The 24,061-nt window shown below is 47.2% G+C and overlaps 1 protein-coding gene and 1 long non-coding RNA gene across 4 annotated transcripts in view; one reads left to right on the forward strand and one right to left on the reverse strand.

Moving 5' to 3' along the window:
- The first annotated feature begins 3,529 nt into the window (after window positions 1-3,529).
- SVOP (SV2 related protein) overlaps window positions 3,530-24,061 on the forward strand; it is a 77,174-nt gene continuing 56,642 nt past the window's right edge. Inside the window, exons 1-2 of one of the 2 annotated variants that reach the window (XM_040443638.1) lie at window positions 3,530-3,855; window positions 22,408-22,568. In XM_040443638.1, coding sequence (XP_040299572.1) covers window positions 3,821-3,855; window positions 22,408-22,568 — 196 coding nt within the window. In that variant the 5' untranslated portion in view covers window positions 3,530-3,820. The remainder of the gene's footprint in view (window positions 3,856-22,407; window positions 22,569-24,061) is intronic. The other variant, XM_040443637.1, reaches the window with a different exon arrangement.
- LOC121010193 (uncharacterized) lies at window positions 7,194-22,422 on the reverse strand. Of its 2 annotated transcripts, none has more exons than XR_005781038.1 (5): window positions 22,326-22,422; window positions 17,093-17,226; window positions 14,546-14,725; window positions 7,694-7,861; window positions 7,194-7,342 (listed from the first exon to the last, which is right to left on the reverse strand). It is a non-coding gene; the product is annotated as an uncharacterized LOC121010193 (long non-coding RNA). The 2 variants fall into 2 exon arrangements; XR_005781037.1 differs by having other exon boundaries at window positions 22,280-22,401.

Raw genomic sequence — 24,061 nt, forward strand, 5'->3', positions numbered from 1 at the left:
TTAAAAAAGATTGCAACCATGCAAAGTATGCTCTCCAACCACAATGCAATGAAATTAGAAATCAGTAACAGAAGGAAATTTGGGAAATCACTAAACCGACGGAAATGAGATAACACGTTTCTAAATAATAAATAGGTAAAAGAAGAATTAACAAGGGAAATTAGGAAACACTTTGAATGAAAGAGATTGAAAATACAAGTCACAACACTGCAGAGAAAAGACCATCACTTCTTCCATGTTGACTCATACCTAGAACTGCTTCTGCTTGATAATCTCGTCCTCAGGTCTCGATAGGCGTCCTGCCCGCTGATTCACATTTACCTCTTGCTTATTTTATGTCCCTCTGGCTACGCAATGTCTGAGGGATCATGGTTTTATTAGGAGAGCTTTAGAGTTGGTCTTTTGAGCCAGCCTACCAAAATGCAGGAAGAAAAAGAGGACAGGATTGAAGGAAAAAACAAGTTCTCTCTGCCCTCTTCAGGCCTCTCTCCTTGTAGATTAGACATCTTGTACTTCATAGGAGAATGAGACGGATGACCAAGGGACTCTTTGAAGTTGTAAGCCTTTACATTTTTTAACAGGGCTTAACCTCCTAGCCAAGCCTTCCCTTTCTACTGGCTCCTAGGGTAAAGTCAGTAGGTAATTAACAGCTCCCCGCACAATGCCAGGGACCTGGGAATGACTCCAGGTGGAACTGCCACCCTACCAGCCTGGCTAGCAGACCAGGGATCTACCACCAAAGGTCTATTGTCCCCTTTCGGTTTTTTATCCAGTTTCAGAGAAAGAAAAAAAAAAAATACAAATCTATTTATGAATTTAAATCCACAAGTTCCTTTTTAAAAATTAAATGCCATTTTTATAACCAGTGGAATATTACCTTAATAATAGTAAGAGGATTTAGCACACAGTTGACAGGAGAACCACTTGTACACGACACACAATTGTATAGTCAGTATCTCAGGCTAAGGGGCAGCTTGTCAGTCTTTATTCCAGCCCCTATTGATTTGTTTTAAGAATCTGAGGTGAGAGATCGTGATGCATTACTCTGATGTGAAGTAAAACCCATCTGGCTTTTGGCATGTCCCCATTTCCCAGACAGATGGATAATGTGGTTAGCTGGAAGTAACTGCCTTTATAATATTCGTATCTGCTCAAGGATGTCTCAAAGATCAGAGGTCTGAACAAACATGGGTCGTATTTTTCTTGGCAGATGATCTAACCCAGATACAACTTTAGAACAGGGGGGCTCACTATGGTCCCCAGACCAACAGAGTCAGTGTTGAACCGGGGAGCCTGTTCAAAATGGAAACTCTCAGGCCTTGCCCCAGACCTGCTGGATTAGAAACTCTGGGGGTGGGGGACAGCCATCTGCATGTTAACAAGCCCTCTGGGGGGCTACCGACTGACACGCGAAGGTGAAAGCCACTGCTTTAGAAAACTATAACCATATTTCTAAGAAAGCAGAGAAAACATTAATTCTGGAAGATCTTTTAAATGCCTGTTATGTGCTAAGTACTGTTCTTCCAGTTCTCGGGGGGGGGGGGGTGCCTCCAAAGTCTCCAGAGAGCAGGGAGGGAATCTAAATGTGGGAAGCTTGCTGTAGGCTGACTGCTGCCTTGATAGGGCCCGGCAGGCTGCCTGGAGGCCCCAGTCGCCAGTGGCCAGAGAAGAAGGCAGACCAATGGTTGAGGAACACAACTTCCGTCTTCCCCAGGAAGCTTGGGATCCTGGTACGTGAAATCTCTCCTTTTAACTGTTGAACAACTTGGAAGCCAAATGTTAGGATTATTAAAAAATTATTATCTTTAAAAAAAAAGAACGGCTCTATTGAAACGCAATTACATACCCCACAGTTTGCTCTTTTTAAGCATATAATTTGATGACCAGTTGATGAACATTTGCGTTGTTTTCCACTTTTCGGTATTATAAATAATGATGCCATGAACATTTGTGCACAAGGTCTGTGTGCACTGCGTTTTCATTTTTTATGGGCACATACCTCTAAGTGGTATCACGGGGTCATGAGATAACTCAGTGTTTCCATTTTTGAGAAACTGCCAAACTGTTTTCCACAGAGGCTGCCCCATTTTACCTTCCCGGCAGCCGTGTATGAGGGGAATGTCCGGTCCCACATGCTCACCAGCACTAGCTATTGTCTGGCTTTTTAATTTTAGCCATTCCGGTGGGCATGGTGGGATTTGTCACTTTGATTTCCATTTCTCTCATGACTAACGATGTTAAGCATTTTTTCAAGTTATTATTTGTCCGTTTTTAAATCATGTTGTTGTCTTTTTTATTATGGAGTTGGACGGGTTCTTTATGTTGTTTGAAGTAAGTCTCTTATCGGGGATATGATTCGAAACTATTTTCTCCCGTGCCGTGGGTTGTCTTCTCTTAATTGTGTCCTTTGTGGCATAAAAGCTTTTAACTTTGATATAGTCCAACGTATCTAATTTTTTCTTTTGTCACTTGTGCTTTGGGTATTGTGTCTAAGAAACCACTGCCTAACTCAAGGTCCTAAGGGTCTGCTCCTGTACTTTCTTCTAAGAGTTTCATAATTTTAAATCTTTATCTTTAAAGTATTCTTGTTAACCCTTCAGACTACTCAAAACACATCTCTGTGTGGATCTACCTTACAGTTGTGGAGTAAACAACTGTCAAGATTTGTCTGGGACTCAGGGCTTCCCAGGACCTGGAATTTCCAGTGCTAAAACTCAGGGTCCTGGGTAAACCAGGATGAGTTGGACACCCTACCAGGGCGCCTCCAACTTGCCACCTCTAATAGAAACCATTTCCCTGGCTTTCCGTGGCTTACAATAGATACTGAATCCCTACTCACCTGAATGAAAGATCAGTTTGTTTTCAGCTTAAGGAGCATTTATTGAGTGCACACAATGTAAAACCCTGGGGTTGAGTTTAGTGAGGGATATTCAATTCCAATTTCAGTGCCCATAAATAAAGTTTTATTGTTCTAGGCCCTTGGGGTGCATCAGCAAACCTTTATGGAGCTTAAGTTCTAAATAGGGCAGCTATTCTAGCAGGAGGGGAATGGTGAAACAGAGAGGGAGGATTTTTGAAGGCAGGGATTTGGTTTTATTAATCTTTGATTCCCCGGTGTCAGGGCTATAGAAATCAATAATGCTTGCCGAATGAATGAAGTGTGTGATCTTTGGCCTTCTCATATTTAACTTTTTTTTTTTTCTTGATTCATTTCACTGGACCTGGCAGCCCCTGATGACAGTGACATGCCTAACTTGTCGTCTCGCATATGCCCCAGTGCCTATTACAATGCCTGGCATGCAGTAGGTGCTCAATAAGCAGTACCCTAACTCATGCGTACTGTCTTTACATGTTTCATTCCCTTCATGTGCTATACCAGCCTGGGTTTCAAGAATATCGAACTGAAAACAACACAAACGAATCCCTACAAATAAACATTTAGAGAGGCGGTGTCAGCCGAAGAGCGCTCATTGGTACCTCGACAGCCATTTCACAGGCTGGTGTGCCCTATAGGCACCCAGTAAAACATCACCAACCACGGAGAGCCTGTAAATTCCTCTAACCAGAAGGGCTCTCCCCGCCCCCTCTCCCCGCGCTGCCTGCTCTGCCCTCCGCCTCCTCCTCTCCGCCCACTCTCCTGGCGGCGGCGGCTTTGTCTCGTGGGCTGGTCCCCGGCGGCTCCCTCCCCCGAACAGCTGCCGCCGAGGGAGGAAGCGGCGCGGGAGCTGTCCAGCACCCCGGTGCTGAAACCCCGACCGCGAGCCATCCACCAACACCATGTAAGGGCCATGAAAAGGGCTCGTCCTGGCGCAGCGCGGACATGGAGGAGGACTTATTCCAGCTAAGGCAGCTGCCGTGAGTATCATGGGGGCGAGTGCGAGGCAGACAGGCTTTCCTTTAAAAAACGAAAACCTGCAAGGGGGCATCTCTGCATGGCTTCTTGAATTGAAAAGGAACTGTTTGAGAGGAAAGAATTAGGCCCGGAGGAGACAAGCCATTTTCCTACTCCAGGAGCCCAGCCTCTGTATCTCTGATTCAGTTCTATTTTTCAGATCCGTCAGAGTCTTATGGGGAACAAGGGGTGTTATGTTTTCCCTTTTAATTGCTCGCGGTCCTAAAGGGATTTTTGAGGTCTGTGTTTTAAGAAAGCGTTAGCTGCTGTTTTGAAATGTGGACTGAATTGATGAGTCCATATGCGATGACATCGGTTTTTCCCAGCCCTTCTCCAAGGCTGTGAAATCCCTAATTTTTCTGCAAGGTCTTTGGGAAGGGAATGATACCGATGTTGCAAAGTGGTGTCTAAAAAGCCGGAATACCTTCCTAGAGGGGAGGCTTGGGCAAAGTCTTGTTGTTTATGAAGTGTGTGAATGAGAGGGCTGTGCACGGTCGCTGAAACCTCTTGCCTTCTTCTGAATGAAAAGGTTTTTGTAACAGCCAGCTAGAGTGGGACTCACTGTCGACGGCTATCCTCAAGAACATCAGGAATACAAAGCCAGAGGATGGGAATTTGTAAGGAATGTCAAATTTGCTCTGAGAATCTTGGGGGAATAAAACCAAGCAATGGAAAGGACAGGGGCCTTGTAGAGGGGGCTTACAGATTTCTCCTACTACAAGCCGATGGTGATCTGTTAAGCAAATCCCAAGACTATGAGATGGGGCATTAACAGGGATTTCTGTTTTAATTTTTAGAAGCACCAGCTATTTGGATGATACAAGCAGACATTGTTTGGATTTGTTGGAAAGGATACATCATTGTTAGTATACGTGTGTTTTCTTGACTTAAAAAATTTTTTTCCTCTCTAAGCCACCGAGAAATTCTCCCAAGTGACTTTTAGTGTGACTGATACAGCTCTCTGAGGCTCTGAAACCTGAAGGGTATTGTAATGTTTACTTCTCAATCAGTGTAAAATTAATTTTCATTTTAAAATTTTAATTATTCTTTTACGTTTTTATTAATTGATCCACAAACAAGGTATCTTATGTAATGTAGGGTTATTTCACAAATGCTAAAGGATGCTCAGTGTTAGAATTTCCAGAGGTCAATGTATGAATACGTACAAATATTCATATCTGAGTGTAAATCTCTTAAGGGAAACATACCACTTTCGTTGAAAATAAATATGTCCAAAGCCAACCTATTATCTCAGAATAAAAAGTAATTCAGAAACTGAAATATGAAATCTAGTACCTAGAATAGGAATACAATATATATCGGATCTGCAGTTTACTGAGATAAATTTTCAAAAAATGTCAGAGCATGTGAACTTTGCAGATTACTCAGATACTCAGGTATAGACATGACACTATTGTGACAATTCTTTCAATTCAAAAAAAAAGGCAAAAATAATCAGAGGGTTTTATTTATTTAAAATTTAAAATTAATTTAGTTTTTTTATACTAATGTACAATATAAGGCACTAATAGAATCTGTACGGAGGATAAATAAAGTTCAAAAAGAAGCTCAAGAATAAAAAGTAAGTCTCTCTCTTCCCAAACTGCAGGTTAAGTTTCTTGATTGTTCTCCCTGATATTTTAACAGATAAATACATGTACTATCCATTAGAGAGGCCAAATTGTATACTAAGATCGCTGGCTCTTGAGTGAGACAGACTTGAGTTCAAATCCTGACTTTGCCACTTTCTGCTTATTTGACTCTGAGCAAGTGACTTAACCTTTCTGAGATTGAATTTCCCCAGCCATAAAATGGGGCTCATAATAGTACTTGATTCACAGAGTTGCTGTAATGATCCAGTGACATGACGTGTGCTGAATGCCTGGCAAACACAAAGCATTTGACGTATACTAACTAATATTATTATATCTAAAAAAATCATTTATAAAAATATATAGAGGCTCCCTATGCTGAAAGCTTAAAATTGTAATCTGCAATTTGAATGAAGTCAAAATTAGCCCTGAAATGTGTTGACCACTATTTATAAAAAAAAGAAGTGAAGCAAAAGGAACAGCCACGTGAATCTGAGTGGGTTACAAATCACGACTTAGATGTTTTTTAAACCACACCCTGTGTATATTGTGCACAGATTGCAGGCAACAGATTTCCTGAGAGCAATATGGTTTAAAGAAAAAATCAGAATGCCTTGTAGAGGGTTGGCAAGAGTGAACTTTGGAACAGGCTCAGTCTCATGGGAAGCCAAGTGTTAATAGATTATAAGCCACTAAGTAGTTTACAGGGTTTGGGGAGGGGGAAAGGGGATAAGGATGCCTAAGAAAACAGTCCCGCCTTGCAGTTGGAAGCTCCTTCACACAGCTCTAGGATGGTTCATTTCAGGCTCCAAACAACCTCTGCTTTTCCCCTGCTGTCCATTCAGGCGCAGCACCGTGTACAGGAGATTCAGGAGGCTGAGATTTTATATCCAGTTCTGCGTTATTGCGTGTCCTTGTGCGAGACTTTTCTGGGGCTCTCCTTTCTAGGATGATTTCTTGAAAGCAACTTTTGCAGACTACATTGGTTGATTGGGTGATGATCGATTCACTCATTTCATTCATTTGGGCACCACCCTAGGTACAAGGGATTCTACGACTGAATAAGCTAGACATGGTCCTTGCCATCAAGGAGGTGACAATCTAAAGCTGCAATGTCCGATATGGTAGTCACTAACCATATGTGGCTATTTACATTTAAACTTAAATTATGCAATTTGTACATAAAATCATTTCTATAGTATAGTATAGTATATAGCATAAAATATAATTTGTAAATAAAATACGCGAAATTTGAAAAAGTCAGTGTCTCGGTTGCACCGATGACATTTCAACTGCTCAGTAGCTACATGTGGGGTCCCCTGGGTGGCTTAGTCAGTTAAGCATCTGACTCTCGATTTCAGCTCAGGTCATGATCTCACCGACTGCGTCCCTGTGTTGTCAAGCTGCATGATCAACAGCACAGAGCCTGCTTGGGATTCTCTCTCTCTCTCTCTTTCTGCCTCCCCCCACCTCAAAATAAATAAATTAAAAAAAAAATAGCTACATCTGGCTAGTAGCTACCAAACTGGACAACACTGGTCTAGTGCTAGGAGAGGCAGACCTTGAACACATCTTGCACAGTAATTATGAGAATTGTCTTTTTTTCTAATTTTTTAATGTTGATTTTATTTTTGAGAGACAGAGAGCGTGAGCAAGGGAGGGGCAGAGAGAGAGGGAGACACAGAATCGAAAGCAGGCTCCAGGCTCTGAGCTGTCAGCACAAACACGGGGCTTGAACTCACAAACCACGAGTTTGTGACCTGAGTCGAAGTCTGGCGCTTAATTGACTGAGCCACCCGGGCGCTCCCAATTATGAGAATTGTCTTCAGGACAAGTGCAGGGTGCGATGAGACTAGTTCTAGATGGGGGAGAGGCAGGACCAGTGAAAGATTCCTTGAGAATGTGACGTTGCAATTGAGCCCCCAGGGATCATCTAAGGAGGAGAGTGGGTATTTTGGACAAAGGGAACTGTGGAAGCAAAAGCTCCAGAGTGGAAAAAAGTGTCGTGTCTCAAAATCAAGCCAGTGGGGGGAACATAATAAACTAGCGGCTTGAGGGAGACTGCAGAGGATGGCAAGGACCGGGCCATAAGGGGCCCTGTAGTGTGTGACAACGAGTTGGAACTTCAGACTGTGTCCGCCCAGTTCACTTTCTTCCCTCTCTCCTTTCTTACCAACTTTGTCTTCAAGATTAAACTCAAGTGCATTACCTCAATGAATCTTCCACGGACTTCTCCTGAGCTTCAGCAACAGCAGGGGTAAAAGTGTGGGCTGTGAGGTGGGCAGATGTGGGTTCAAACACCTGGGTGGCCTCGGGCCAGTGACTTCATCTCCCAAACACTGGGTGTTCCTCCATCAAGTCAGGATAATGGCCGTATCTGCAGGGCAAGGCTGTTGTGAGTGAGAATCAGAACAGTCATCTCTGGGAAGCTCTTAGCTCAGTGCCTGGCTCCGAGTTAGGGCTCAGCGAATGGGGCTGGCGTTATCGGTCTTCCTTCACTCTAGATTTGTTTCCCTTATCCTCCAACATCACCTGGAAGCCATGGTCTCCTTTCTCAGAACACCAAGAAAATGCTCCCCAAAGGGGGAGATTCCTGGCCAAGGAGGAGGGACGGGAGTTCATTATCTACTCACTTCAGGCAAAAAGCAGAGAGTTGTTTTAATAGCCTAGGGATCCTCAAGGTCAACCCACCGAAACCTTTTAAAACCTCAAGTTCAAAGCTGCTCACACCCCATCATTTCAAACACATGCCAGCCGACCTTACCTCTAGGGGATATGTGTTTTAGTGACTTAAAGGGGAACAATCTGGAGGCCAAAGAAAGAATGTCCCCTTGCAAAGGGGACTGTGCAAAATGTCCCCTTGCAAAAAGGCCATTGCTTGGGTGATCTTAGGTTTTAGGGAGGATTGTCGCAGGGTCTGCTGGCCCGGCGAGTGGTACTACAGCCCCTGTGAATCTCTTCTCCGTCTGTCTTAAAGAATTATGCAGATCTGACTGTGAATCACTGTGTGATCTTAGGCAGCGTATTTAGTTTCCTGAGACCTAAGGGGTTCCCCGGGCCACCTTGAGAGGCATTCTCAGCTTTAAGATTCTAAGCTCCCTAGTTGGGTGCCTGGTACCATCCTGGCTTATGGAAATTATTCTGTGATGATTATTAATTATATCTCTCACTCTGTAGTATGCGGTTTCTCAACTTTGACATTATTCACATTTCAGACCAGATGGTACCTTGGGGGGGGGGGGGCGTGGCTATGCATTATAGGATGTTTAGCAGCATCCCTGGCCTCTACCCACTAGATGTCACAACCTGTCCCCTCAAGTTGTGACAATCAAAAATGGCTCCAGACATTGCCAATGTCCCCTAAGAGACTAAATTGTGCCCCAATGAGAACCACTGCTCTAAAGTGTTTTAGTTTAGGTAATACATTATTCAGTGTCTCTATTCCTACAGCATCTTTGGGTCTCTCTTCCAACCTCATTTTCTCTGACCTTAGTCCTGTCAGGACCCTAGTACGTATTCTTTATGCACCTTCTTCCACCCTCAGTATACTGTTGGTAAAAAAAACTAAGAGGTCCATAAGGACAAGAGCTCAGTCTGACACACAGAAGGTCCTTACAGCATACTTGCTGAGTGAACGCATGAGTCAGTTACAAAGACAAACTACTTGGAAAGGTGTAGCACAGCTCTCTGCTCCCTGTCGCCCCTCCACTGAGGCCATGGCACAGAATGAGCAAGTGTGGGGGCTCTCTACTCAAGCAGACCTGGATTCAAATCCTGACTTTCCTGCTAAACTGGAAGGCCATCTTTTCTTCTCCAGGCCCCAGTTTCAAGCGCTTAGTAGAGCTACCTGCACAGAGTAACGGCTAAATAAATGTTAACTGTTATTTATTTGTGATCGTTGCCTTTTGTCCAGAATATAAGCTAGTGGTCCACTACCCAGGGAACAAAGTCAATGCTATTCAGGTCGATGGAGGTGGTAGGAAAATACAGAGAACTAAAATCCACGGAGAACTAAGCTTTCTTCTAATTATGGACATCTAGAGATTCTGGAATGGAAGGGATCTTAAAGGCCATTGCATCCAACCCGTCCTACCTTATTCGCCCCAACCCAGGGCAGGAGGGCATCAAGCGGGGGCTTTCAAACATCTGTGGCCACCCTCGGTGGGTTATTAAAATTCAGATCCCTGGGCTCTACCCTGCAGAGATGCACAAGCCTTAAATCAGGAGAATGGCCCAGGAATTGGCATTCTAATCAGCTCCCTAGGGGTGTTCTTGGCCGCAGAGAAGCATCGGCTAATTGGTTAAGACTGTGGGCTGTGGAACTTCTCCGGCCAGGGACTGTAGTACACTCTATTCTCTCTAGGGATCCTGAGCCAATTGATGTGATGTCCCCGAGCTTCTATTTACTTGTCTATAAACTGGGCATATTAATAACACCTCCTTCCCAGGGTTGTTGAAGAGGTTATAGAAGATTGTAAGTATATACAGCATTTAGGTGTGCTGAAATGCTGCGTGTTAAATATCATTACCCTTAGGTCCACTCTTGGATACCCGCCCACCTCTCCTAGACCATCTCTCCTAAAGGAGAGGCCCACTGCCTTCGAAAGCAGCCTTTTTTGTCTCTGGACTTCTTGGCCTAAGAAGGCTCCCCATGCTGTGCTGAAATCTGCTTCCCTCTCCTCTATCCCCAGAAGCTCAAGCTCTGGTCTCAGGGTCCGAGTTGAACAAGTGCCATCTTTCACGTGCCTAAATCTGAAATATTTGAAGACAGAGGTCCAGCTCCTGAGGAGACGCTTCCCGAATCGCACGGCTCAGGGAGTGCCCAGGTCTTATCTCGAAGGGAAACGAAAAGCGAGTCCATTTTTAAATAACCTCGGCAATCTCCATTGCACTGGGCCCACGGGATCGAATCCCATTGGCCAATAGGTCTCAAATTCCTAAGAAGCCCCAACGCCACGCCGATGAGCACGTGGGACAAAACCGAGGGATGCTGGTCCTCAGCGCTGCCAACTGAGTTCCCCAAAGAAGTGGGTGGGCATTTGTTATGCCTTGTAGACGGGTCTCTCAGGGAAGGGGACTTCCTCTACTCATCGGTGGGGGGTGGGTAGGGAGGACAAATAGCAAAAGCCTCACCCCCACCCCCTTCCCCGGTTTAGTCCCCCTAATCCAAGCCACCATCACCTCTCACACAGCCAACTGGACAGCCACCTCCCTGGTCTCCCTGCTTCCTTCCTTGCCATCTTTCTGTGTTAAACATGCCTCTTATTTTCTAGTCTAGTGTTTTGGCATCTTGGGGCCTTGCTGATCCTGGAGGGGTTGTCCCTTCCGGAATGAACTAGTCATGATTCATCTGCCAGTGCACTTTTCGTACACAAGGTAACCAACCCAGAGCCACCATCCACCTGTCCTGACCACCCCAAGGCCAAGTACCAGGCAGCCCCTGTGCCCCAGAACCTGCTGAGATTATCCACACTGAAATTACTCAAACCTCAGCCCGCTTACCCGGCCTCGCCTACGCCTTCCTGTGGAAACCAGGATAAGGGCTCTGCCCACCTTTCCCCCTCACCCTCCCTGCCTTTTTACCAACTCAGGTGCGTCCCCATATGGCGCCTGAGGTGTGGCAGGCTCCTCCGGTGATTTGGGAGTAGAACAGAGTGTATTCTTTACCAACAGTTGTCTCCTGGTCCGTCGGTCTTGCTCTCCCTCAATAATATTATAACCTGTATTTTAAACCACCCTCCACAATCTGCTCTTCCTCTTGTGGAAACATGTGCCTGAGTGATCTTCTCAAAACTCAACTCTCATCATCTTGCACTCTCTCTTGCCTGCTTGAAACCTTTCAATGGCATCCCCTGGGTCTTGGGATAATGTGGAAAGTCCTCACTGTGGTGTCCAACGCTTTGCGTGACCCAGCCTGTCTCTCTGACCTCCATGCCTTGGCCCTGCCTCTGGGCCTTTGCACCAGCCATTCTCCCTGCCCTCTCTCCAACTGTGCCCAGCTCTTCTTGCCCTCTTGATCTCAGCCTCCTTAGGGACTCTGACTCTAACTCTGACTCCTCCTTCCGCCACTTCTTTACCTTCCCACTCCTTTCCTTCCTTCTCAAGATCCATTCATTGGATGGGGCGCCTGGGTGGCGCAGTCGGTTAAGCGTCCGACTTCAGCCGGGTCACGATCTCGCGAGATCTCGCGTGATCTCGCGTGAGTTCGAGCCCCGCGTCGGGCTCTGGGCTGATGGCTCGGAGCCTGGAGCCTGTTTCCGATTCTGTGTCTCCCTCTCTCTCTGCCCCTCCCCTGTTCATGCTCTGTCTCTCTCTGTCCCAAAAATAAATAAACGTTGAAAAAAAAAATTAAAAAAAAAAAAAGATCCATTCATTGGCAAATGTATTATAATTTCTTCGCTTACCATCTCCCCAACTAGAGCACCCACCCCATGAGGGCAAGGACCACGTCTATTTTGTGCCTTTGGCATCCCAGCACCCAGCACACCGTCAGCACTCAGTAAACACCGAAATTACCGAATGATTGTGCCGGGCTGTGCAAGACACTCTTGTCTGTATTGACTCCTTTCATCTCCTTGGCAACCCTGTGAGGTGGGAATTACCATCTCCATCCAGTCAGGGAGGCAACCAAGACTCAGAGAGGTAAAGTAACCTCCCTAGGGTCACACAGCAACTAAGTGGCACGGACAAGGAATCCAAACACAGGTCAGTCTGCTTGCCAGAGTTGGGCTCCCTTCTTCCCCAGGACAGACTATGTCTCTTCATGACGGGACACTATCTGCCACCCTGTGAAAATCACAGTGAGGGGTAAGCTTCCCTTTCAGTCTGGTAGATTCGCTAACTCAGGGGATAAAAGCCCAGAAGCTCAGATGAAAAGAGAAAAAACTTCCGTATCTGAAATACCCTAGCCAAGGCTCAGACCCTAATTTAAGGAACTGGAGTGAATTACATGATGGTACAAATACGATTTTTGACAGCCATTTCCTCAAGCTCTTCTCTTCTTTAAATAGCAAAATTATGTGAAATAAATGTTCCCTGCTATTTTGGTAAATTACATGCTGTATATACACAACAAATGCCAAGAAATTTTGTAAGCCAACCTGTTTCCAAGCCCTCATACATTTAACATATGTCATCACGATTTTCTTTATCTTTCCTATCACATTTTCCCCCCTTGGGAAGTCTTGACTCAGAGAGTTGATAAATACTTTCAGGAACCCGACCGAGTCGAAATGTAGCCTGCTTTTCTGAGAGTCATTTAGTGTCAAAGGTCTCTCTTTATGTCTGTCTTTAAACAAGTTTTCATAAAGAAAGATGCGCTGGCTTCTTGGGGTTTGCCGGAGTGGGAATGTGAGCAGATCCCGGTTTAAACCTGCGGGGAGCTAAGTCACTTTCTCAAGGTCATATTTCACAAGGGTCAGTGTCCTCTGAGCTCAGGCAGAAAGGCGATTCGAGCGGGACCAGGTGGAGGGAAGGTGGCATTTACTCAATGCCCGTGATTTTCCCGTTCCTTCGTCAAGCTCAGTTAACCTCTATAGCGGTCCTGCAAGCTCCTTATCATTCCTATTCCACAGATGAAAGTGTCTGCACTGCGCTTAGCAGGTGCCACGTTATCAACAAGCGCTCTGGAAAGAGTTGCTGTTGTTACTTATATTACAAAAGCAATATATGTGCAGGTTTAAAATTGCAAACGTTAGAAAAGTCCAAAATGAAAAGTAGACAAATGTCTTTCCCATCCAGAAAGTCCCCATTTCCGTGCAGTCCTTCTTCCCAGAAGAAACCAGCCTGTGATTTCTTATGTATCCTTCCAGAACGCCCAGGACGGTGGAAGAATACTCGATAGCATCGTTTGTCCAACAAAGGTGCACACAAATTATCTGGGGACCTGGCTAAAATGCAGATAGATGCTGATTCAGTAGCTCTGGGTCAGGGCCTGAGACTCTGAATTTCTAACAAGCCTCTAGGGGATGCTGGGGCCCCTGGTTCAAGACCACACTTAAATCTTAGTAGCGAAGAACCTAGATCACGTAACCACATTCTAGCATATTTAATAACGAACCCTGACAATCTTTTCCTGTTGGCTCTTAGAGATCAACGTGTGTGTGTGTGTGTGTGTGTGTGGGTGGGTGGGTGGGTGGGTGTGTGTGTGGGTGGGTGTGTGTTTATTATGGCAAAATATACGTAAGATAAAATTTACCAATTTGGACAATTTTAAGCATATGGTTAGCGGCCTTAAGTACCTTCGCGCTGTTATGCAACCAACACTACCATCGTTTCCAGAACTTTTTCATCTTCCCCAGCTGAAACTCTGTCCCCGTTAAACACCAAATCCCCCTTCCCCCCAGCCCCTGGCAACTGCTATCCTACCTTCTGTCCCTGTGAATTTGACTATTCTAGGCCCCCTCGTATAGGCACACTCATACAATATTTGTCTTCTCATGCCAGACTTATTTCATTTAGCATAATATCTTCAGAGTTCATCCATGTTGTAGTGTGTCAGAATGTCCTCTTTTTTAAGGGCTGAATAATATTCCACTGTATGTCCAGGCCACACTCTGTTGATCTGTTCGTCCAATGATGGCCCCTTGGATGGTTGAGATATTATGATAGGGATCAACAAACAGAATTTTTTAAACATTCTCTTAAGTGGGTGCACCATAATCTATGTAATTACTCCCCTCCCGATGATTACTGCACACAGCAGGCCGGCACCAGAAGAGAATATAGCAGAGCGGCTGGGAGTGGGGACTCTGAAGTCAGACGGCTTTGCCAAAGTCTGCCTTAGACACCTGCTGGGTGACCTTCGTGCAGCTCCTGGCCCCTCTGGCCTTCACTGTCCTCATCTGTGAAATGGGGTTAGTGACGGTGAAAAGTACATAAGGTAATCAATGCAGAGCACAGGCATGGCACCTGACACCCGGCAGGCTAACAACACTTATCAGCCGTTGTTTGTATCGTAAGCCGTTGCCTTCTCACGTCTGTCCCTGCAACGAACTGCCAGCAGCATAGTTCTGTGTGGGAGCACAGAGCACTGGACGTTTTGAAAGCTATCACAGAGTACCTTCCCCAGAGTTGCAGTGGTCCCTTGAGTCACAGAAAGAAGTGTGGAGCCCTTGGATGGTCCTTGAGGAGAGGATACTAGATACAAGCAGGATCCCGAGGAGATTGTCGGGCTTCATGGTCATTCCCTCTGCGATGTTACCTTGGAGTTAAGGGTGATCCATTCATCTTCCCTTCATCCCTGAAAATGAGGTGATGACGCACGTAAATGTCCATTTCCTTCTCGGGGCGCCTGGGTGGCTCAGTCGGTTGAGCGTCCGCCTTCAGCTCAGGTCATGATCTCACGGTCTCTGAGTTCGAGCCCTGGTTCGGGTCGCACTCTGTGCTGACAGCTCATTGCCTGGAGCCTGCTTTGGATTCTGTGCCTCCCTCTCTCTCTGCCCCTCCCCCGCTCACGCTCTGTCTCTCAAAAAGAAATAAACATTAAAAAAATTGTTTTAAATGTCCATTTCCTTCCCTTTTCCAATACTTCTCTATATTTCTATCTCCCATGAATACCTAGGGGACTGTTGATGTTTCTGATGTGGGGGTTGCTTCTTAGGGACAGGAAGTCCCACTTATTTGAAATTCCTTCCCATTTAATACCACCCCTTACTCAGAGGGTTGCAGAGTTGAAATGTTACCCCCGCACACGCCCCTAGCTAGCCTTTCAAAGCTTTTTTTTTTTTAAGTTTATTTATTTTTGTTAGAGAGACAGAGTGTGAGAGGACGAGGGGCAGAGAGAGAGGGAGACATAGAATCTAAAGCAGGCTCCAGGCTGTGAGCTCTCAGCACAGCCCGATGCGGGTCTTGAACCCACAAACGGCGAGATCATGACCTGAGCTGAAGTCAGACACTTAACCGACTAAGCCTCCCAGGTGCCCCCAAGGCATTAAAAAAAAGTTCATTTATTTATTTTGAGAGAGAGACAGAGAGAGAACACAAGCAGGGGAGAGGCAGAGAGAGAGAGAGAATCCTAAGCAGGCTCCGAGCTGTCAGCATGGAGCCCGACACGGGGCTCGAACTCACAAACCGTGAGATCATGACCTGAGCCAACGTCAAGAGTCCAACAGTTAACCTACAGAGCCACCCAGCCGCCCCTCACGGCACTTACCTGTAGCATTTCTCACAATGTGCAAGACAGCTATGTGTGGGCACACACACCTTTTTCAATGCCCGCCTCCCTCCCCAGCAGCAGACCATGAGCCCAGCAGGAAGGAACCTCAGTGTGCTTGGCTCACCCTTGAAACCCCAGTACTTTTGGACTCGCTACGAGGCAGGTGCTCAATAAATATTTGTTGAATCAATGAACAAATGGATTCCAGTAACATCGATGGCAGGATTAAAGGTTGAGGGGGTTGGTTTTTTTTGATGGTGAAATACACAAACCAAATTAATCGTTTTAATTATTTGTAAGCGTACATACACTCGCCTTGTTGGGCAACCACACTGTCCTTCGTCTCCAGGACTATTTCGTCTTCTCAAAATGCAACTCTGACCCCCTTAAACACGAGCCTTCCATTCCTTCCCAGCCCTGCCCCCACCACCCCTGGCGATTTTCTCTGTTAAATTGAGTTCTCCAAGCATCTCGAAAGTCGAATCATACAATATGTGTCCTTTTGCGACCGGTATGTTTCACTTAGCGTGGTGTTTTCAAGGTTCGTCCGTGTCGTAGCATGGGTCGACGCTTCACTCCTTTATAAGACTGAATAGTATTCCATTGTGTGGCTAGGACCCCGTTTTGTCTATCCATTCATCAACTGAGAGACACTTGGGTCGCTCCCACCTTTTTGGGCTCTCATGACTCGTGCGGCAGTGAACTTGGTGTATATTCACAATGGCATGCAACAGTCACCTCTATCTGGTTCCAGGGAATTTCCACCGTCTCAAAAGGAAACCCGGTACCATCAGGCAGCCACCCCCCCTTCCCCCACCACTCCCAGACCCCGGTGACCGCTAATCCACCTTCTGTCTCCATGCGCTGGTCCATTCTGGATACTTCACGTAAATGGAATCATGCAACATGCGGCCTTTTGCGTCTGGCTTCCTTCGCCCAGCTTCACGTTTCAACGTCCATCTGAGTTGTGGCAGGTGTTGGTGATTTGAGGACTCTTACGCAGCGGTGGGCTATCGACCACTCAAACCAGCCCTAAGAGCAGACTGACTGTTGAACGTTCAGAACATTTTGGAGCCTGTTATTTCACCATCGGCAGGTTGAACTTGGTCTCATATACACCCTGGATATCGTCACATGCTACACATCCTTATGGCCTGGGGGGTTTAAGCTGAGATTCAGTCTATGGGCACGCCACTGGCCTGAGAACAATCCCGTGGTCTCCCTCAGCATGCCCCCCAAAGCTACCCCCAAAGAAAGGCCTGGTCAGAGGAAAACAGTGTTCTTGCTGCTTAAGCAAAGCCCCAGACCCCAGCTTCTAACCAGATTTCCGGGCCCCAGGCCTTTGCTCCCGGGGGACACCTGCCTCCCGGCTCCAGGCAGGGGCATCTATCTGTCCTGTATCACAGGGGTCCTGGGCCTCTCGGACGAGGTAGAGGGGCTGCAGACACCCACCTCCGCCGGCAGAGTAGGGGCTCCGATCCTCGGCACGACTGCTTCATGATCGGTACGGGGCAGGCGCGCAGCAGAATCGTTTGTCTGACTCCGTGGCACGAAATCAGTCCGCACATCAGCGACGGCAGCACCACCTGGGAACGTGTCAGAAATGCAAAATCTCAGTTCCCAGCCGAGACCTTCTGAATCAGACCCTCTGGCCGTGGGGCCCCCGGCCATCAGGGTCGTGACCAGCCCTGTAGGGGTTCAAAGGACTCCACTCAGCTAAAACGCCCTGCAGCAGTGTGATGACCTGGGAAGTGGTCGGCCAGGCTGGAATAGAGCTGTGCCTTCTGATTCCCGCTCTAGAACACATCGTTTCCCACTGCCTGGCAAGTCTCCTACATGTAGGCCAGCTCAGTTCAGGCATCACCTTCCTTCCCCAGACGCCTTCTCTCTGGGGAGAGAAACTGATGCCCAGTGATTAGGACCTAGGGCTCTAATACCAAAGCCAACCGGGCTGAGGCCTCAGCTCCTTCAAGCTGTGTGACTTTGGATGAGTGCCTTAACCTCTCTGGGCATCGGTTTCCTCATCCGTGACGTGGGGATAATAGCGGTACCTAATTCACAGGCTAATTGTCAGGGTATCAGGCGAGAATGTAAAAGGCTTATAGCATAGCTCTTAGCGCATAGCAAGTGCTCAGTAAAAACAGCTCTGTGGTTTGAGAACTAGTATCTAAGAAGCTTGAGGGAGGGGAATTCGAGGTGTGCACAGTGCTTTAAATTTGTTTGCATAATAACTCTGGATGGGGCTTATTTGTAGCAGATACCATTGGTGTCGGTCCCAGATCCCCTCTACCAGGCTGGTGAATCTCCCGGGTGCCATTAGGTTTGGCGGCTTATAGCTCCCAGCTGCGGTCCGCTCTGAAGAGTGCCCTCAGCTGAGGGGAGCCGCCTCACCTGGGGACACCTAGGAGGTTATGCCCTCCGCCCCTGCGGTGACGTGCCAATGACTGACGCGAGCCCAGCCCCCAGACCTCTGGGTGGGACCATCCTGGTGGCATAATTCCCACTCCAGAGCTCCCCAACGGATCAGATTTCAGCAAAAACCACATCCCCGCCTTGTCCTGCCTCCCTCACTTCCCAGTGGAAGTACTTCCTTAACAAATCCTCGCGCAAGAATCCCCAGCTCATTTTTGCAGCGATCGAAGAATTCATCATGAAATCCATCCGGAATCCCATGGAACCCAGAACGGCCAAAACAATTTTGAAAACGAAGAACAGAATTGGAGGTCTCACACTTCCTGATTTCAAATCTCACTACAAAGCGACAGCGACGAAAACCACGTGGTACTGACCTAAGGAAAGACATATAGACCAAGGGAATGGAGTAGAGAGCTCAGAAGTGAACCCTCATGTGTAACGGTCAAGTGATTTTTGACGAGATCATTCAATGGGGTGAAGGGCGGTCCTCTCAACAAATGGTGCTGGGAAAACTGGATGTCCACGTGCAAAATAAAAGCCGGACCCCCACCTTATGACATATACAAAAATCAACTCAAAATGGATCAAAGATCTAACCCTATAAAAAGCTCTTAGACGAAAATATAAGGAAAAAGATTCATGGCATTGGAACTGGCTGGACTATATCACAATTAAAAATTTGCGTACATCCAAGGACGCAGTCAACAGAGCTGAAAAGGCCACCTGTGTAAAGGGAGAAACTATCTGTAAATCATATATCTGATAAAGCATTGATATCCAGAATATATTCCCAATAGGCCTGATTTAAAAATAGACAAAAGCCTTGAACATGTTTTCAAAGATATACACATGGCCAACAAATCGGTGCTCAATTTTAGGGAAATTCAAATCCAAACCACAACCAGATACCGTTCCACACCCATTAGGCTGGCTTTTATTTAAAAAAAAAAAAAAAAAGAAAAGAAAAGAAAAGAAAAAAGAAATAGTTCAGTATCGGCAAGGATGTAGAAAATTGGAACATTTGTGCATTGATGACGGAAATATAAACTGCTACAGCCGCTGTGGAAACCTATATGCAGGTTTCTCAGAAAATTAAACATTAAGATTACCCTATGAGCCAGCAATCCCGCTTCTGGGTATAGAACCAAAAGAAGGGAAAGCTGGGACTCAGACACACGCACACCCACCGTCCCAGCAGCGTTATTCACAACAGCCCAAAGGTGGAACAGCCCAAGCGTCCATGATGGGCGGATAAAAAAAAGTTGTGGTATGTCCATACCACGGAATATTATTTACCCTAAAAAAGGAAGGGCATTCTGGAATGTGCTACGACGCGAATGAACCCCGAGGACATGATTCTGAGTGAAAGAAGCCGGTCACAAAAAGCACAAATACCGTACGATTCCACTCACGTGAGGCACGTAGAAAAATTCAATTCACAGAGACAGAACGTGGGATGGTGGGTGTCAGGGACTGGAGGAAGAGGGGAACAGGGAGTTAGTGTTTAGTGGGTAGAGTTCCAGACCGGGGAGAGGAAGAGCCCTGGAGATTCACGGTGGTGATGGTGGGACAACAACGTGAATGGACTTAATGCCATACGATTGTACACTTATACGTGGTTAAGATGGCAAATTTTATTTTATGTGTCTTTTACCACAATCGAAAAAGAAGAGAATCCCACCGTAGGCTCTGTGTCTCAGGCATCCGATTCATGATGCAATTATCACACCCAATTTATAGAGGAGGTAAACTGAGGCTCAGAGTGACTGTTCTATCTTATCGGCCGGGGATGATAATAGTCACTGCCATTCAGGGTTTTGTGAGGATTAAATCAACTAATGACGCGTGTAAAGACCCCTGATCAAGGAAGAGAGTTACCTAGGAAGATGTGGGAGAAGGAAATCAGAAAGAAGTCACGGTAGCTTCCACTGAATTATGGCCAAACGTTGGCAATTTTCTGTCGTGCAACCTGACAGTAATGTTCGGTCCTTAAGCTGGACAGCGGAGCCAAAATATTTCTGTCATTGTTACCTATACGCTTGCATATGTTTTAAATATTTCAAAATAAAATTTCTATGGAACGAACGTCAGAGTAGGTAGGGAGCAATAGAAGGGTTTGGAGAGAGAGCGTCCCGTCTTTGGCCGGGAATGCAAGGTTTTGATCTGACAGAAATGGGGTTGAACCTTGGCTCTGTGTCACTTTAGCCATGGCTGTGAGCGAGTCACGTGACTTCTGGGGCCACGGTTTCCTGGTCTAGTAAAGGGCTGGTAAGGATCCCAACCTCGACCGTTGTGCGGATCCGAGCGCTTGGAAAACAACGCCCAGAATGAGGCACGGAACGTAAGCTCGGGGCTGCCAGCCGGGGGTGGTGATACTAGACGGGATGGGGTGAGAGCTCCAGGCTTCAGTCAGACCAGACCAGCCTGCAAACCCTGTGTTCTAGGTCTGCCCCAGGCGAGCCTCACAGCTCAAGCTTTCCAAGCCCAGCCTCGTCCGTGAGTGGTGTTTCAGGTATTTGCAAACTCGCTGTGATTTCATCTGCCTTTTCTCTTCTCCAACTTCGTAAGCAGGACGTGTTCCCCCTGCTTCTATGCCAGAGCACCAGTTATTCTTGGTGAAATACAGGGGATCGTGCAACAATTAATAATGATAATAGTAACAGTATGTTTTACTTAGATATTTCTTCTTTTCTACCTCTTTTTTTTTAATGTTTATTTTTGAGACAGAGAGAGACGGAGCATGAGCGGGGGAGGGGCAGAGAGAGAGAGAGAGAGAGGGAGACACAGAATCCGAAGCAGGCTCCAGGCTCCGAGCTGTCAGCACAGAGCCCGACGCGGGGCTCGAACTCACGGACGGACCGCGAGATCGTGACCTGAGCCGAGTCGGACGCTCAACCGACTGAGCCACCCAGGCGCCCCTCTACCTCTTTATTTTTTTAAGTTTATTATTTATTTTGAGAGAGAGAGAGAGAGAGAGAGAACCAATGGGGGAGGGCAGAGAGGGGGGGACAGAGGATCTGAAGAGGGCTCTCTGCTGTCAGCACAGAGCCCGATGTGGGGCTCAAACTCGTGAACCATGAGATCGCGACCCGAGCCGAAGTCAGATGCTTCACCCACTGAGCCACCCAGGCGCCCCTCCTTTTTTAGCTTTTTAAAGCATTGGCCCAAATGTGCCCTCTAGGCCTTCATGCTCCTGACTTTCCAGACTTCTGTTTTCAAAGCCCTAAGAGCAACGGGCATTACTCATTCAACATCGCTCTCTCCCGTGACCCTTGGCTGGGACGCCTCTGTTCTGTCCCCACCGTGACCCCAAAACCCACCACAGGGCTGGCGGACGGTAGGAGTTTTGTGTTTGGGAGTGAGGGAGATGGAAGGACACAGGTAATTTTACTGCTGAGCCCCAGATGAAGAGGTCGCCGCTCGGAGAAACCAAGGCTTTTCCAGAGTAACAAGAAATAGTATCATTTGAAGGAATGTATCGCAGAGCGGAGTCCGTGGGTCTCAAACGCGAAAGCCTACAAGCCCAGACAAAAGGGGCAAGTGCCAAGTAAGAGGGACAGAGAACAGGTACAAGTGGCAAAAGACCCTCCAGGCTGGAGGTAACTTGGAGAGGAAGGGACTGTGATCAACCATGGAGTGTGTGTCCCATCTACGGGGAGCCCACTACCCAGATTGAGCCACACGGCTCCCTTACAGGAAGATGAGCCCCAGGTGACCAGAACTCCACTCTTTTTTTTAACTAATCTCTCCACCCAACATGAGGCTCGAGCCTACAACCCCAAGATCGAGAGTCGCATGCTCCACTGACTGAGCCAGCCAGCTGCCCCAGATACTCTACTTTTTGAAGGGACATGAAGAATCTGGCTTTCTACAGTACTTCTCCCAATTAAAAAACTTGGGCATCCACTTTAACTATAAAAAAAAGACTGTAAGGGCAACTTTTCTGTGGACGTAATGTCACCCCTTAGGTGACCACAAATTGTTACCCCTGACACAGAGAGAGGAGTCTAAATTCTGAAACACAGGTGATTCCAAACAGTATTTACATCTACAGCAAAGATATCCTCTTTCACATAGCCTAGCTCGTGTATAGGGTCCCCCTGGAGTTGTGCAGTGCCCAACCTGTACAAATGTACGTGGCAGCCCTGATACATTAACTCTTAAAGCTGTCACACACACACACACCCCCCACCAGTCCAACTCAATGGAGATGCCACCCCCTACCTGCACATCCATTCGATTCTCCGGACCATGAGAAAAAGCCTTTCACCTGTCTTGGGCACAAGAGCTGTTCAGCAAGGGCATTGAAGGGAAGTTCTAGCCATCATGACCAGATCTGCTCTGTTCTCTAGGGTGGTGAAATTCCGTCGCACGGGCGAGAGTGCCAGGTCAGAGGATGACACGGCTTCGGGAGAGCATGAGGTCCAGATTGAAGGGGTCCGCACGGGCCTAGAGGCTGTCGAGCTGGACGATGGGGCAGCTGTGCCCAAGGAGTTTGCCAATCCCACTGACGGTGAGGGGGCTCTGCATTTGGGATGTCAGCCTGGGCCACAGCCAGGGGCTCTGAGGTGCCAGCGTTACCTCCCCAGATAGCACTCTCAGAGGTATCTAGGGAAGGGATAGGTAAGAGGGCCCAGAGGGCCCAGAGGTGACACTGGGAGTGTGGGCAGGCCTACATGGCTGACTCCAGCAGATAAGGTTACATCACAATCCCTGCCAGTCTGCTTCATTGCACAACACTCAGCTGAGGACAGCAGCGGCGATGATGATGATGGTGATGGTGGTGATGTTAGTGGTGATGGTGATGATAGCGTGATGATGGTGGTGAGGTGACAGTGATGATGATGGTGAGGAGGAGGAGGGGGAGGGGGAGAATGATGAGGAGGAAGAGGATTCTGATGATGATGGCAATGATGATGATGGTGATGATGATGGTGATGATGGTGGTGATGATGGTGGTGATGATGGTGGTGATGGTGGTGATGATGGTGATGATGGTGGTGACGATGTTGGTGATGGTGGTAATGGTGATGATGGTGATAATGTTGGTGGTGATAGTGATGATGGTGTAATGATGGTGGTGAGGTGACAGTGATGATGATGGTGAGGAGGAGGAGGAGGATGGTGATGATGGCAAATGATGGTGATGGTGACAACAGTGATGGCGGTGGTGATGAAGAGGATGGTGACAATGGTAGTAGTGATGGTGATGATGGTGGTGATGACAGTGATGGTGATGATGTGGTGGTGACGGTGATAGTGAGGATTATGGTGTTAGTGATGAAGAGGATGATGATGGTGGTGGTGGTGGTGATGATGATGATGGTGGTGCTGGTGGTAACGGTGGCAGTGGTGATGAAGATGACGACGATGATGGTGATTATGGTGATGGTGATAATGGTGATGGTGCTGATGATGTGATGGTGGCGGTGGTGATGAAGAGGATGGTGATGGTGATGATGGTGATGATGATAGTGATGATGGTGGTGGTGGTGATGATAATGATATTAGTGGTGGCAAAGATAATGGTGGTGGTGGTGTTGATGATAGCATAATGATGATGGTGAGATGGTGGTGATGATGGTTGTGGTGGTGGTGGTGATGGTGATGGTGGCAATGATGGTGATGATGCTGATGGTAGTGATGATGAAAGTGGTGATGGTGGTGATGGTGGTGGTGATGGTGATGATAGTGTAATGATGGTGGTGATGATGGTGGTGGCGATGGTGGTGGTGGTGATGATGGTGATGGTGGTGACGGTGGTGATGGTGGTGGTGGTGGTGGTGAGGATGGTGGTGATGGTGGTAATCATAGTGTAATGATGGTGAGCTGGTGGTGATGACGACGATGATGATGGCAATGGTGATGTTGATGGTGGTGGTGGTGACGGTGACCATAGTGACAGGAGCAGTGGACATTGGCTGAGGATTACTCTGGGCCAGGCGCTGTAAGTACCTTGCCCAGGGTCACACACCCCAAAATGAGCAAAGCTGGAATGACAGCCAG

Source organism: Herpailurus yagouaroundi, unplaced genomic scaffold (genome assembly GCF_014898765.1).
Source record: "Herpailurus yagouaroundi ecotype Mexico unplaced genomic scaffold, PumYag 191, whole genome shotgun sequence".
Taxonomy (NCBI): domain Eukaryota; kingdom Metazoa; phylum Chordata; class Mammalia; order Carnivora; family Felidae; genus Herpailurus; species Herpailurus yagouaroundi.